Below are 16546 nucleotides of genomic sequence, written 5' to 3'. Positions count from 1 at the left end.
TTATAGTGGTAGTATCAGTACTAGTACATATAGACTTATAGTGGTAGTATCAGTACTAGTACATATAGACTTATAGTGATAGTGTCAGTACTAGTACATATAGACTTATAGTAGTAGTGTCAGTACTAGTACATATAGACTTATAGTAGTAGTATCAGTACTAGTACATATAGACTTATAGTGGTAGTGTCAGTACTAGTACATATAGACTTATAGTGGTAGTGTCAGTACTAGTACATATAGACTTATAGTGGTAGTGTCAGTACTAGTACATATAGACTTATAGTAGTAGTATTAGTGTGATTAAAGTGGCAGTAATAGTAGTAGCTGTAGTGCTAGGTGTAGGATTAATTGTACTCCTAGTAGCACCATCAGTGCTGTGATAGTAATAGTATAATGTAGTAGTGATAATAGCAGTGATTGTAGTTTATTAGAAAAAACTTGAAAACTAAAAACCCATTGTGTAACAATTGGTTTTCAACAAACTCTACTGAAACTCATTGTGTAACAACTAGCTTTATACTGCTGTATGTGCAGCTGGCAGCAACATAATATGTTTATCAATATTCGAGGTAGTTTTGAACAGAATCAAATGTTTATCTCTAACAAAATTCTACTCAATAATCAATTCATATTGCTTTGGATTATGGCTTAACTTTGATTGATGTCTAATTCTTGAAGCTACTGAATGTCTGTAGAAGACAGAACCATATAAATGTGGAAACTGTGGCACTGTTTCAGGATAAAAGAGTTAGAAGAAGCTCTGAAGAATTTAGCAACCGAATTTCAGCTTCTTGAAGTTGACCACGGGAGAAGGAGAGAGCTCGTTGACCAGCTCTCTACAACTGTAGAGCTCATTGAAGAAGAAAATAGGAAGCTACACAAGGTTTGCTATTGATAAGCGGTTACTGACAACTCCTCATCAGAGTTAGGTAGTTTTTATAACCCCATGCATGGAATTTAAAGTTAGATATTAACAGATACTTTGCAGTAAGTTAGTCTAAATGGCATTTTTACATCTAGACAAACATTTGCCATTTCCTAAAGTTTTTTAGAGTATAAAATGACCAATACCAATACAAGATTAAATTGAAAAATCCAAAGCTAAGCACTTTGAAGTAAAGTAGTTGTCTTCTCCGGAAGTTATTGCTTTGTGTTAGTTTACGCAGTATACTAAAACTCTCTATAGATAAGAGAGAACAACACCTGCGTGAGAGCATAAACTCCTAGAAAAGTATGAAAGCAAGAGAAGGAATTGGCTATTAGTTGTGAAATGATTAACAAACAAGATCACACTGTTGTAGTCATCAAGTGATGCAGCTGTACACAGCAACAATATTGTCTGTTCACATTCCAAGTATTCAGAGTGAAATACGTATGAGAAGATAACTATTAGAAAATTAGAAGTGGAATCACTTTATAGTTCCCTTTTGTCTATCTTTCATTAAAACCAAAACAACAATAGCTTTTCTTAGGCTTAGCTAGGCGTAGTCTAATAATGTTTATAAGATGTTGGCTTAGTCTATTGGTGATCTCATGCTAACATAAAGTGGTGTTTACAGCTAGACACAGAGGACTGGGCAGTAAGTACGCAATTGTGTTTGTGACCGGGCGTGATAACTCCTTGCTGAGTTGCTGTTTGGGTACTTGGCAATAAATTTTCAAAGGAAAAAAGTTTCAACCCAATGCTAAAAGATTCTAACATGATAACACAGTACTTGCATGGATTGCATGGAGAACATTTGATGACATGTGTTTTATAGCTGTCTTAAGGAGACTGGATTATTTTGTCATCGATGAATGCTTTTGATTGACAGAAAATATAGAACAGATAACTACTAGACTTAAAAATACCTTTTTATTAATCCACTTCTATACCATCTTGGACTGTTTCTTGGTCAATGTTTTAATGATAGGACGTTTTGTAAATGTGCCCTACACAGCTAGTTAGTTCTGAAGCTATCTTTCTTTGCACGCCTTCACAGAGCAGAATAGCTAAAACATTCTCTAGCCCTCACTGTGCAGAACTGATTGACAAGTTTGTTAGCTGCACTCTAACTAGTAGTGAAGCCATTCAAGTAGTTGCTATGATTGATGAAAAGCTGGCTATCGAGTGACTTCGATACGGTCAGCAATTCTATGGGTGTCTGTCACACATTTGTATGACATTGAATTGCAGATGGAACAAGCTATCAATATGGAAGTGCAGGCCTTACGAAATGAAATAACAGCAGCGAACGAGAAATTGGCAGTTACACAAAGAGAATTTGATGCTCAAAGAAGGGAAACCTATCGCTGGAAAGAGGTATAGTTTTTCTTCTTTTTATGCGAACAAGGGCTGCATAAGATTTTCAGTCCACAAGGTCAAAGTTCACAAGATTTAGTTTTAACTTATACAAACAAGCATTTGACTCTTTGCTGCAGCTGTGATCAGCAACTAGACTAAAGTAAATGGTCATGAAATTCTCAAGTCAGCTATTTCCAGTCTCACTGAAGTTGCTAATAATGCAACCAACTTTATGTTCTATTTACAATCTTTCTGAACAAAAAAAGTTTTTATGTTTCATGTAGGAGCTTTATGATTTAGAGCAAGAGCAGAGATTTAAAATCAATAGGAAAGACACAAAAGTAGTACAAAAAATAATATTATAAGTTAGCTACACTATATTTAACGATCATAATCTGAGGTAACTTTAGTTATTAAATTGAGTTAGTTGAATGAGTTGAAATATTTGATTTAGTTGAATTAATCAAATTAATTGAATTAGTTGAATTAATCAAATTAATTGAATTAGTTGAATTAATCAAATTAATTGAATTAGTTGAATTAATCCAATTAATTGAATTAGTTGAATTAATTCAATCAATTGAATTAGTTGAATTAGTTTAATGAGTTGAATTAATCGAATGAGTTGAATTAGTTGGACTGTCTAATGTAAAAATTTCTATTTTCAAGTACAAAACAGGAAACTTTTCAAAGTTTTACTGTTGTAAAACCACTGAGCTCAGTTATGGTTGTATCTTTTTGAAGGAAAATGAGAAAAACCAGAACCATAATAGAAAGACTCAAGAACTTGTCTCAGAGCTGAGAATAAAGGAAACCAGTTTGACTCACAGGCTACAAAACTATGAGAGTAAGGAGAAAGACTGGCTCATGGTTAGTTGATTGCTTCCTTTGTTTTATCCACTTCAGCACCCCTTTAACTTGTTCTATTGGTGTAGGAGTCATCTTTTTCTAATTTCTGTAACAATATTCTATTGAGCTTTTATATGGAAGTGTTTCAGTAGGGCTTCTCAACCAAGGTAATTAATTCAATATTCTATAAACTTTGCTACCATATGAGTTTGCAATTGCTTCAGACAATTCCACAAAGTATTCTGTTATTTTACCTCTATAACTTTATGTGCAGTAAAAGAAAGTGGTCGTCACTAGAAAGATGACCCCTCAATGCGTCTCCTAAGAATAGTTGAAAATGTATCAAATAGAAGATCAATTTTGAGCTGTTATATTATTGTCTTTAAATGAGAGTGCTTACAATAGATTCAAAGCGGTGTGCGTTTAAACTGTCATTTTAGCTTGTTTACAAGAGTGGACAAATCCAAGTTTGATGGCTCAAGCATGCTACATCAATAGTTACGTATGAGATAACTTTTAATAAAAAACAACATAGTGTTATGTATCTGCAGGAAAATGAGTCATTTCGGGAGAAAGCAAGAGAGCTGCAAGACACAGTCACTGACTTGAGGTCAAGGGTCGCTATCTTAACCTCTGACAAGGAGAGGTTATTTCAGGAGAGGTCTGACTTTAGCACCAAAATAGAGGAAGTCTCTTTTCTCAATGGGCAGCTCAAAGAGGTGACTGATTTGCTAAAAAGCAGATTGTCCAGTTGATGTGTTTGAAAATAGCAGACTTTTGAAGAATTTACCTCAAGTTTTATATGTTAATATATTATATGTATAATATTACTATTAACAATATTATATATATTGTTAAAAATGTTTTGTTTAATCAGTTACGACCAGAATACATCTGCACGTTTCAAACTATGTTAGGTTGTTGTTACCAATAGAGAAGTCATTATTGATGAAGCAGAAGTCACCAGCTGTTACGTATTTATTTGCCCTCTTTACTTACTATTTAACTATAGCTTTCAGTAATTTTCGTTCACTTTTCATGATTTCTCTGTGTTGTTTCAGGAAATACAAAAACTGCAGCTCGCTAGTAAATCAGCTGATCATGAGATGAACATGGCAAAGACCTCCGTAAATCAACTTACAACATCAAATCAGCAATTAACCAACGAGCTCGCTGGATCACAAAAGGTGCACTTTTTTACTCTAGTAAACAATATTTTAAAATAGGGCCTAAAGATGAACTTACACAAAATTTTAGTATGTTTTATCAGAAAGTATCGGTATTTTTCTATCATTTGTGATTGTTTGTGATGTCTGAGGTGATCTGACTGCTAGGATGTTTCAAGATTAAATCAATAAAACTTGATCACGGCTAACATATCAAGAAGAAAAATACATGCAAAATGACATCACTAGTTGTTATCGTTGCGATTGTTGATATCGGCTGTTGTGTTCAAGTTGTAGCATTACATCCCTCTATTTTGTCCGTCTCCTTGCGACTATAAATGTCATAATCGCACTTTTGCTTGATCTGACCATTTTAATCGCGACCAAGTTTTAGTAATTTTAATCTTGAAACATATTGGCAAACATGAAACATCAAAAACAATCGCAAATGGTGGCAAAAATACTGATACTTTCTAATAAAAGTTACTAAAGAGCTTTTGCAAGTCAATCTTTAAGTTGTGTAGAATTAAACTACTAAACAGCTGTTCAAGTTATTCACTTTAGTTCTTGCGTTATTTCTTTATTTTGGATTATCTTAGCCTTGGATTCGTACCACATACATGATGTCTTATTGAACAGGTAGGAGAAAGACTTTCTCTGGAGCTCACCAGAGCTAACGAGTTAGCAAGCAAGTATGAGGAGGAACTGAGACAAACCAAATCTAACCTGAAGAGTAACGAGGAGGTGAATGAGAGTTTGAGACTGAAATGTCGCGAATCAGAAGTGGAACTGATGAAACTGCAAGCTGTAAGTTTATTTTCATCAACATCTGCATGCATGTTGATGTTTTATGTTTTTGTTTTGTATAACTGATCTGTACTTGTACAGATAAAGTATATTGGATGTGAAATACTATCACAAGTACAATTATTGTTGTCTCATCTGTGCTAGATAATGAGTTAGTAATACAAAATTGGGTAATACTGTGGTTGTCAGGACTAGACAACCATTAGTTTGTTAATAGGTATTCTTAATTGCGTTTAAACTGCTATTTTTTTCAATAAGTTTTTGTCAATATTTGTCTCGTAGCTGACAGATTATGCAGATAATCTAAGTAATCATTCACATGCTGTCTTACCTACAGTACCTGCTGTGTATTTTAGGAAATTGAGTATACAAGAAAGAGCCACACTCAAGAGAAGACAAATCTGGAGCAGAAGGTTGAGCAACTTCAGTTGGAAATTGAAAAGCAAGAAGAGAGAAACATAGTGCTTGAGAGAGATACAGCTGCTCTAAACCAGGTAAGAGTTAGGTAAGAGGGGAAAACTCTGAAATGCTAACATTAAATAATTTTACACTTTTGCTAAGTTTATGCTCTTCCTAAACGTTGGTAATAGACAATTGAGGAAGACGTCAGCGCTTTCATAACTCTTGCTGTTGTTAGAACATTTGGCTTGAGTCAGCAAGGAAATGTGTCATACAGCAGGAAATGTAAATATAAAAAATGGTAGATTAATTTATAATGAGGAATAAAGGAATTTTTTTACTATGTTTTACATCTTATTGAGTTCGATGTCTGTTAGCTCTGGTAAGAACAGTTATATAGCAGAACTTAAAAAAGGTGCTATTAGTTTATATATTGGAAAAAGTTGAACATGGCCACCCTGTTTAAAATATTTTCTAGTTTATATTAAAGCTACAGATGAGTAATATCTGCGATGGTCAAGCAGTTGCAGCTTTTTGGCTAGTTAGGCTTGTTATATACTTTTATGATTGTAAAAGTTAAACACTCAGTTACTTAGCATTGAATGTAGTACTTTGAAATACAAGCTTAATGCGCTCCTTTCCTGAACTCATATGTCAATTCACTCGTATATCAAATCAATTTTTCCATATAAAATACTATAACTAAATACAAATTAATCTGTTCCGGTACTATGAAAAAAATTACCTAAAACAGGTTCTTACAATGGAAAAACGTGTTTTTAATTGCTGTAGTTCAGTACTTTTGCTCACAGCGTAACAAATACTTTAACTACTAAATATCATAATCACTAAAATGATGGGCGATAAAATCTAACATGATTATGTACAGCAGTGCTGCCCAACGTCCGGCCCGCGGGCCGGATCCGGCCCATGAAGCCTTAGAATCCGGCCCGTGCGTCAGTCTTTAACTTATTCCTGTTATTAACGCAGAAGCTTACAACTGTTATTTTTCTTCGAAGATGATTGGCTACTAATCAATAGTTTTCAGTTTGAAGAATTCAGTAGCGTTAGGTCAAAAATTAGTGTCTTTGCTGACATTGAAAAATTGATAAAAAGTGAAGTATCACAGCGTGTACGATTGATTGATTCGATCGTCGAATCAAAAGCCTCAGGGCGCTCACCTCAGCTGGTTGAAGAAGGACTGCTGGGAAATTACCATAGATATTTCAATAGAAAACGCTGAACTTTTTACCGCTTATTGAAATATCTATGGTATTTTCCACCGAGGCGCGCACGCCTTATTGACTTTCCGCATCAATAAAACTGGCTTTTGAGGTGATTCAATTTCAAATATACTCCAGCACAACCTTTGATAAGGAAGCCTTCTTATACCGATGAGCAAATTACAGTAGTTTCTTTTTCACAATAAATTTCAAATTTTGTTCATCCATGGCGTCGGCTAGAAAAATCAGAAAAGTAGACAAGGAGAATCGCAGGTTTAACGAAGCATGGACAAATTTGTATTTCTTTGTGGAATCAAATGCAAAATGTCTTTGTCTGATCTGTGGTGAAACAGTCGCAGTTCTAAAAGCTGAAAATGTGAAACGGCATTACACATTAAAGCACGCTTCGACCCATAATCGTTATGAAGGAGATCAACGCAAGGAGAAAGCACTTTTACTTCAAAAGAATTTAGTCTCACAACAGAACATTTTTCGGAAAGTAGATGATGAATCGAAAAAGTACGCCAAAGTGAGTTTCGTCATTGCTGAAAAGATTGCACGCAACATGAAACCTTTTTCGGAAGGAGATTTTGTCAAAGAATGTATCACCTCGGCGATTGAAATTCTGTGCCCAGAGAAAGAGAAAGCTATAAAATGTGTTAGCTTGTCGCGTAATACAATAACCCGAAGGATTGAAGAACTGGCCAAAAATACGAAAATGCAGTTGAACGAACTTTGTAAAAACTTCGAAACTTACAGCATTGCCATCGACGAATCTACTGACATTACTGATACACCACAACTGGCGATTTTCGTGAGAGGTGTTGATTCAACTTTTAATATCACTGAAGAATTACTTGCTCTATGCCCCATGAAAGGAAATTGCACGGGTGCTGCTGTTTTCAAAGAAATCGACACTGCACTCGAAAAGGCGGGACTGACTTATGATCGTCTGGTGGGAATTGCTACCGATGGTGCACCGGCCATGATCGGCAAGGAGCAAGGCTTGCGTGGTTTCATCCAAAGAAAACTGGAATCCCTGAATGTGAGTAAAGACCAAATATTGTGGTACCATTGCATTATACATCAGGAATCACTTTGCTCCAAAATCTTTAAGTTTGATCACGTCATGGATAATGTCGTGAAAGCTGTCAACTTCATTAGGAGTCGTGCATTGAATCATCGACAGTTTCGAAATTTTCTCGATGAGATAAACGCCGAATTTTCTGGCATTCCTTACTTTACCGAGATCAGGTGGCTCAGCCGTGGACGTACTTTGAAACGCTTTTACGATATTCGAGAACATGTGGCAGCATTTCTTGAAGCAAAAGGAAATTTATGCATCAATTTTGATGACGACAAATGGATGAATGATTTTTCTTTTCTGGTGGACATTACAGACAAACTGAATGAGTTGAATGTGCGGTTACAAGGAAAAGAAAAACTCATCCATAATTTGTTTGGGGAGGTGACAGCTTTCCAAAAGAAACTGGATTTGTGGATTGCTCAAATTGCTGACAGCAATTATGCCCACTTTCCTTGCCTTCAGAAACAGTCGCACATTTCAACCATGAACCGGGAATTCTTTGTGAGTGAGTTAAAACGGATGCAGGAAGAATTTGCCAGGAGATTTAAGGATTTCCGTGCTTGTGAAGACCAGCTGAAATTTTTTTCAATGCCTTTTGACGTGGATCCTGCTGATGCCCCCGTTGAGCTTCAAATGGAATTGAATGAATTACAAAGTGATTTTGATGTCAAGAGTCAATTTTTAAATAGGAATCTGATGGACTTCTACAAATACGGTCTGCCTCACACTCAATTTCCAAATCTTACATGCTACGCAAAACGCTTTCTCGTTTTGTTCGGTTCGACATGGATGTGTGAATATCTCTTCAGTCGCATGCAATTAATAAAATCGAACAAAAGAAATTCTTTGAGTGACGCTCACCTCGAAGATGAACTCCGACTGGCCTTAACAAATATTCCGGCAGACATCGAAAAGCTTCTTGATGACTCGAAACAATTTCAAGTTTCTCACTGATATTTTCGTTCATTACCGGTTTACATCTAAAATGAAATTGTTTTATTATTGAAATACAAAGCCATTTGAACAATGTTTTTTTTAATCTTGATAAATTGTTGAATTTATTTTATAGAATTTAAGGCACTAAATCAAAATTTCTAATGATCATTTCGTATTCATGTAATATCTGGAGACTATAATCTTTTGATAGCAATAAAAGTAATAGAAATACATGTAGTATCATATGTAGGACCCCCTATGTTTAAATTGAGTTATGAATTATAATTGTATAAAGGGTAATTTCTATAAATAAAAAATACAATCAATATTTACAGTTCTGAATACTTTTCCAAACCATTTCAAATAGTTCTATTAAAGAATGTAAGACTAGAAATGTGAGTCCGGCCCACTGGCGTCATTTTTTTTTAAATCCGGCCCATGTTCGGAAAAGGTTGGGCAGCACTGATGTACAGTTTTGTATGGAGTTCTCATCTTCAAGAGGTGGTAACCGCTAATGGCAGAGTAAAAAAGAGACTTGACAGCAACACATTTGGTATGCTACACTTTTGTGACGCTACATAACGTAATAGTAACTTTAAATTTAACTTAGAAAGATTTAGCTCACTATACACACACTTGAAAATATTTGTCAATTTTACACTAACCTTAATTTTAATTTTTTTTTCGTTTTCAGTTTGTTTTTTTCGTTTGGCTCTTTTTTACTCACTTTCACCTTCACTTTTAGTCGGCCTTCTTAAATTATTTTTGATTCAATGAGAAAGACCAATTGATGCTGCTCTCATAAGCAGCCTCTCGCATACTCAGCCACCTAGAGGTCGCATCAAGAACTGTCTCGTATGCTCGTATCTCAAAATTGCCTCGTATCTCAAAATTGCCTCGTATCTCAAGGCAAAAACTTGCTCAGAATTGTCATCGTATCTCGAGTTTCTCCTCTGACAGGACACTCGTATCTCAAAGTATTACTGTAAAAAATTTATTTACCATTCTACCCTTTAGACTTGAATGATCAGCACCTTTGATCTTTGATTTTGAATCACGTATTAGGCAGCACAATACACACAGCGTAGCACACAGAGAGCATGAATTAATTGATTATAAATCAATTGCTACATCATACATTGCTTGCTATAATATTTACAATGAGGTATCAAAGTTAGATACTCTATTTTTCACTAAAATCTGCTTATAATAAGACGTACCATTAAATACTCTCCGGGGCGTAAGCGTCCTGTTTGCAGTTGGACTGATGAGACATGACATATTTAACTATAACCAAACGGCAGATAAGTTATATGTAGATCTCTGGGCATGTTTATCAACTAAAGCTAACCATTGTCTCTTATCAGAGATTGACCATCTGTCAAGGCTCCTCAGAAGAAAAGATATCTAGTTTGGAAACTCAAGCAATGCTTTGGAAAGACAAGCTTGAGAACTCCTTGAGCTCTCTACAACAGAAGGATGATGCGCTCACTACTCTTTCTGACCAGTTAGCTGATTCTGAGGCTAAGGTAAGTATAAGTAGGGGCACTCTGTTGACTCTGAGGCTAAAGTAAGTGTAAGTAGGGGGCACTCTGCTGACTCTGAGGCTAAGGTAAGTATGAGTAGGGGCACTCTGCTGACTCTGAGGTTAAGGTAAGTATAAGTAGGGACACTCTGTTGACTCTGAGGCTAAGGTAAGTATGAGTAGGGACACTCTGTTGACTCTGAGGCTAAGGTAAGTATGAGTAGGGGCACTCTGTCATCTTTTCTAATTATATACATGCTTTTTAGTAGCAGATAGCTTCTGATGTCTGAACTTCTCAAATTACAAGATACTAGTATGCTGGCAGTCCTATGTACCGTGAGAGATCATCAGGTGTAATAAGTGTCAGCACAATTATTCTACAATACAGCAAGATGGTCAAGTGATGCAGTTAGTATTGTGAATTGTGGCTAAACTGAATATACAAGTTTGATTCAAGGTGCAATGCTTTTGTTTTTTTCTAACTTCTAAGCTTGGCGCTTATTATAGTAAAGGTTGATTTAAAAAATTAAAAACACTTGAAATCTAAGTTATGATTGTTCTTTTAGCATATATAACTTGCTGCACACATTGTATTAGGATCTACAAGCTATTTTAACTTAAAGGAACTCAACAGTTATGTTGGCACGTAGAACCCTGCATGTCCACAGCTTAATAGAAACCAGAAGTTTGGTTCCTTTCTATCCGGAACAGAATAATCTACTCGAACTATATTGCCAGAACATAAATAGTTTATACCTTGGTCTATAGTATTTGCCACAAATTTTAAAGAGTTTACAGCAATTTTGATGGTACAATTTTATAGGTTAAGGCATTGCTTTTGGAACAAGGATCTCTTCAGATAGACTATGATAACTACAAACATCTGCAAGACGAGAATCAAAGGTAACCAACTATGCTTGCTAGTAACCAACCAACCATTTGGCTCTGTAAAAAGTTGTTTTAATAATTTTAAGCTCTGTTTCCTGAGGTCAACAGACTTTTTTTTAAATTTTGCTTCTCTCATTTTTTTCCCTCATTTTCTGATACAATGTTTTTATCAGTCTGAACGCAAGCCTTTGATAGAAATTTGGCTGAATTATTTCGAGTCTACCGTTAGCCTTCAACTGTGATGCTATGTAGGTTGACGCTGCACAACCGCAGAGTCACTCAAGAGAACGCTGAGACGGAGCAGATGGTGCAGCTGCTGCAGACGCAGAGAGACATTTATGCAAGGACAGTGCAGGAGTACTCAAGCAAGGCAGTGCTCGCTGACTCGCTCACTGAAGAGAACAAACAACTTCAAAGTTCTTTAGACTCTCTCAGGTTTCTGTCTTGCTTTTTGTCATTTTTAGAACAGCACGAAACAACATAAGTTTTCATCAAAACCTACTTAGTACTTACCTGTCTCAACTAGTACTTACCTGTCTCAACTAGTACTTACCTGTCTCAACTAGTACTTACCTGTCTCAACTAGTACTTACCTGTCTCAACTAGTACTTACCTGTCTCAACTAGTACTCACCTGTCTCAACTAGTGATCCCTTATGGTTTAGTATGGATAAAGATGCATGTAAGCAAATATTACTAAATTAGGGTTAAGTTATAGTGTGCAAAAGAATAAAAAATGTCACAAATTTTTGCGTGAGCAAATATTATTAAGTAGCGTATTCATGCTGAAGATCGTTATTACTATGTATAGATAATGAGCAAAGTTGTTTTAAAAAGCTCGTGTAATAATCTACCTCAAGTGCTAGCATTGCTCTATGGCATCTTATACCTCTATGTCTATGGTCAGTCTCAGCACTCTCTATTCACAGAGAATCTCAAGGCAATATGGAAGAAGAAATGCAAAATCTCAGAGATGCAAGAAACAGCTTTCTAAAAGAGGTAAAAATGCTTCTCATCAACACTTCAAAAATCTCGACTTCTTCCTTTTTATCATATGTTCCTGTTCAAAAGGGTTCCTATATTTCAGTAGTTTTTACTATAGTACCTAAATTTATTTTGGGTTGCTTCAACTCTTTCACTCGTGCTACTAAATTCGCTATTCTGATCGAATTGATTCAAGGTTTTCGAAAATTTGGTATACCGCTAGTATTTATGCAATATATTGAGAATCAATGCAGATATTGTTTTACTGTAAAATGCAATTTATTCAGAACAAAATTTTCTACAAGATAAATATTAAATTGTTTAATGAATCCCACTCTCGCAAAATTTCTGACGCTTCCTTTGCATTGAACGAACACGGTGAATTTAATTTTGAAACATAATAAAATGAAATTGCTTAGCAAAGAAAAAGACTGTTGATTGGTTGCACGTCATTGGCAACAAGGTTGTTTCATTGGAGACAAAATTTGATTTGTTTAGCTAATGTGTTAGTTTCGTAATGAAAAGAAAAGTGAAACCCTATTGATTAGCCTATTCATCGGCTCAAGGTCTGTACTTTTATTACCATGATTGCCGATACATTGGCTCATGGTAGTGAAAGAACTAAGCACAGGTTTGGTAGAATCGTTATATGCATGTAGAAGTCAGCCATAGAGGAAACCATGGAAAGCCTCAAGGTAGAGCGAAACAAATGCGTGCATGATAAGGATAGAGCTGAACAGGAGAATCAACTGTTGAAGAATGCTGTACAAGAAAGTTTTCAGCTGAGGCAACAAATGCAGAGCTTAGAAAATGATATGGCATCATGCCAAGCAGTGAGTACCTGCGGTGGTATGGCTATGGTATATTCAATGAGCACCTGTTGTGATGCTTCAATACAAACTATACAGCAACTTTTATGCTATGGCAGTATGCAGAGAAAATTGATGAATACTTGCTGTATACTACATTGCAGCAATCAGTGAATGCATCCTGTGACATGTGACCTGGTGACTACTGGCTGGTTCACACTGTATAGCCACACGCTGGAGTTGTTCTCTCGCCAATTATTCGTAGTCTATGAGTGCCGTAAACTGATGACATCGCCGTGGCTATGTGGATGTGTCGGGAAACATTGCAACTTTCAAGCTTTCCCGATATATTGCCGATTATTTATGACAGTTTGTGCATCACTTCAGTGATAGTGACCGGCTGTAGTATATTGCTCAATGTATCTCTTCATGATGGTTGCTGCAGGATTATAATTCATCGTTTCAGCAGCCGTATTACGTAATGAGAACACTATGTCGTAGACTATTCGCTGATGTAAACGCGTTTGGGTTTTCGATAATGTGAACATTGTCATCACAAACAATCACCAATGTATTATGGATTTAAGCCTGGTTTCCATATGACAGCGCAAGGCGCGCAACAAGGCGCACGACGTCATGCGTAGGCCAGTTGTGATATGGAAACGTCAACGCACGACGGTCGCGCGACGTGCGTACGCTGATCGCAAGTATCCAACAGAATGGATCCGTGCGATGGTTGCGTGCGATTATGTATCCCACAATACACCGCTAGACCTTTTCAATCTATCCCACAATTCCAGCGAAAGGCTTTGTTCTGAAGAAATTGGTCTCCCGTACGAAAGAGTGAGCCAGATTTTTATAAGACAGCGTAATTTCGCAACGGAGGTCAGTTTTTTCGAAGAAATATGTCTCTCCTACGAAAAAGTAAGGAAAATATCCACCCTGTCCAATGCAAGCATGGAGCTTACGCGCGACATGGAAACACTGCCTCGCGGCCCAAGAAATGCATTGCGCATGATCACTGGGCCGCTCGCGATCATTGCGCTGTCATATGGAAACCAGGCTTTAATACCAATAGACAGCGATATATTGTCAACCAGCCTTAACTGTCATGGCATGACATCATGTTATGCAGTGACTACCTGCCATGGTTTGTCGCAATGCTTATCAGTGAGAGAACTGTTTATGATTATGAGAACCTGCTGCATGCAATCAGCAAGTACTTGTTGTGATAGGTCAGTGTACCAAGTGTATGGCAGTAGAGTTGAACATGGTTTTCGTTCATATTTTAAGTAAATGGGTTGCTTATTAAACAAAATAGTCAACAGACGATCTATTGACAAAGATAAGCATTTTCACAAAATTGAAACATATTTGATGTCTAAAAAAATGTACAGTATACAACGACTGCATTTTTTTTTTAGGACAAATCTGTCATCAGCCATTTAAGTGAACAGAACACAAAACTGAAAGAGGATCTACAAGCAAGTTCTGGAGAGTCAGCGGAGCTGTCAAAAAAGAATCAGCAACTGCAGCAGCTAGTCTCACAATGGAAGGAGTCAGAAAGTCAGCTGAGGGAAGAAGTGAAGGTTTTGCAAGGAACTCGCACTGTCCTGCAGCAGTCAAATGAGACATTGGAAAAGCAATTCCGCGAGAGCAGGGACAGTTTTTCTGCTGCTGACTTGGAACGAAAATCTTTGCGCTCAGAACTAGAAACACTTAGAGTAAGTTGGCATTTTCATACTGTACAAGTCTAAAGTCTAACAATATCAACAGTAAGACTTTAAAGAATAGGAAGTCAATCAATTGTATTCTAAATAATTTTCAGATTTCTAGGTCACAGTAACCTAGCATTAAAATCCTGTTCTGGTGTACTCGTCATAACTGTTCGTATAATGTGAGTCTATTATACTAAACCTTAAATATGCATATCGCTAGATTTACTAGTATTTGAGTAAAAAATGTACTTGCATTTTTTAACATTGCATGTTCTTAACATTTCTGCTAGTTAAAAGGATAGAAATTAAGTGTATTATAGCCGTTCAATGTGGCTCAAAGCAAATTAGATCACGAGAAACAAAATTAAACAAACGTAAAATGAAATAAAAATGGTGAAGTAAAATTATGCAAATTGGAAGAAAAAGCTCATTTTGCATAACTCTGCTCTATAATATAAATTGGCAAAGTGTTGGTGTTTGATATAAAGTGTAGCAGATTTTTGAAGAAGTAGGAATGTAATGGATGGCCAGGTAAATTGGAGATACGATTTTAGTATTTTAGACATTAAATATCTAATAAAACACTTAGCTACTCAGCATTTAGGGTATTTAGACATTGGTCGTAACTGTCAATATCAGGTAAAATAACCATAAAACGTAATTTTCAAAAGCATTCATATTTTAGTTAAACAGTTGTGTTTAGTGACATGTCAGTCAGCCTTTGTAACTTTTGTTCTAAATGCTAGCAGTGTTAGCCTTTACCATAGAGTTGTCTTAGAGTTATAGAGAGGAAGATAACTCTATTGCCTTCACTTTTACTCGGGTAATTTTTTGACTTTTATCTATAAAATTATTTGCAGAAGTAAGCAATTTATTGATGCAATTCAGATTCATTAGGAAGACAACCAAACATAGTTGTGTCTTGTGGCTTAGAGGTTTGCATGATAACTACATATCTTATTATGTACAACAAACTGATAGTTTATATGAATTGCGTGTCTGTTTAAAGGAACAGGTGAGCAGAGCTGAGAGACGACGGAAAGAACAAGAAGAGCAGTTAGCCCAAGTTCTACCCTTGCAGAGTGTCAAACAGAAACTAGAGAAGAGTGTGGAGGTAAGTAGGCATGTAGATAGATAGTAGAGTAAATTCAGTGGGGTGAATGACTAGAGTACTTGCGATGATAGCAAGTCATTTGATGTCAACATGTTCATCTGATCTCTGTATGTTCTCTAGTCTCAGTGAGTCATGGGATATCAGAAAGTCATGCACTATTAAAAAGTTATACAAGCAGGACTAGCAGTGTGATCAGTTAATCATTCTGGTTGTGTTTTAGGCTATTTGTGTGAGTCAGTATTTTAGTTATTAGTCAAGTGATTCAATTGTATCACTTAAACTGCATTCACCATAATTTTGTTACTTTTGTGTATGCTGTGGCTAGATTGAATCATATTATTTAACTAAACTTTATAGTAGCAAAAATCAGACATTTAAAAAACTTTCAAAAATAATCTTAGAATTTTTTTTATAATGCCTTATATATTTAAATACAAAAATTTGTTTTAATATTTACCGAATTTATGTACAGATGTTTTGATAAAAGTCTTGACAAAGGTTCATACATGATATTTCAATATCTATTGAGAAGATGGTTTTTAGGATTTATCTGCTCGATATGCAAATGTGACAAAGGAGAGAGACTCACTAGCTGGGCAGGTCACCAAGTACCATCTAGAACTCCAATTAGCCAATAGGAGTGTTGAAGAGAGACTTTCGGCTAATAAACAGCTGACTTCGGACATAACCTTGCTCAGCAGAGAAAAACAAAGTTTGCTCAGCGAGTTGGAGAGAATGGGAAGGAAGTTGGATGA

At 36.0% G+C, this 16546-nt stretch overlaps 2 protein-coding genes and 1 long non-coding RNA gene across 3 annotated transcripts; all 3 read left to right on the top strand.

The window, feature by feature from the left end:
- The first annotated feature begins 2197 nt into the window (after positions 1 to 2197).
- LOC137390330 (myosin-6-like) lies at positions 2198 to 5813 on the top strand. The gene is made up of 7 exons (XM_068076663.1): positions 2198 to 2305; positions 3032 to 3157; positions 3688 to 3855; positions 4198 to 4323; positions 4942 to 5109; positions 5466 to 5603; positions 5700 to 5813. The coding sequence occupies exons 1-7, from the start codon at positions 2198 to 2200 to the stop codon at positions 5811 to 5813; spliced, it is 948 nt and encodes a 315-aa protein (XP_067932764.1).
- Positions 5814 to 6957: 1144 nt separating this feature from the next.
- LOC137390329 (general transcription factor II-I repeat domain-containing protein 2-like) lies at positions 6958 to 13153 on the top strand. Its single transcript, XM_068076662.1, has 7 exons — positions 6958 to 8760; positions 10122 to 10283; positions 11103 to 11182; positions 11420 to 11602; positions 12096 to 12165; positions 12810 to 12983; positions 13124 to 13153. Exons 1-7 carry the CDS (start codon positions 6958 to 6960, stop codon positions 13151 to 13153), a joined length of 2502 nt encoding a protein of 833 aa, XP_067932763.1.
- A 1325-nt stretch (positions 13154 to 14478) lies between these two features.
- On the top strand, positions 14479 to 16545 carry LOC137392060 (uncharacterized). Its single transcript, XR_010978211.1, has 3 exons — positions 14479 to 14683; positions 15687 to 15791; positions 16335 to 16545. It is a non-coding gene; the product is annotated as an uncharacterized lncRNA (long non-coding RNA).
- Position 16546: the final 1 nt, after the last annotated feature.

The sequence above is a fragment of the Watersipora subatra genome, chromosome 3 (genome assembly GCF_963576615.1).
Source record: "Watersipora subatra chromosome 3, tzWatSuba1.1, whole genome shotgun sequence".
In the NCBI taxonomy this organism is placed as follows: domain Eukaryota; kingdom Metazoa; phylum Bryozoa; class Gymnolaemata; order Cheilostomatida; family Watersiporidae; genus Watersipora; species Watersipora subatra.
Note: the sequence above shows the minus strand (reverse complement) of the source record. Positions and strands in the feature narration are given on the sequence as shown.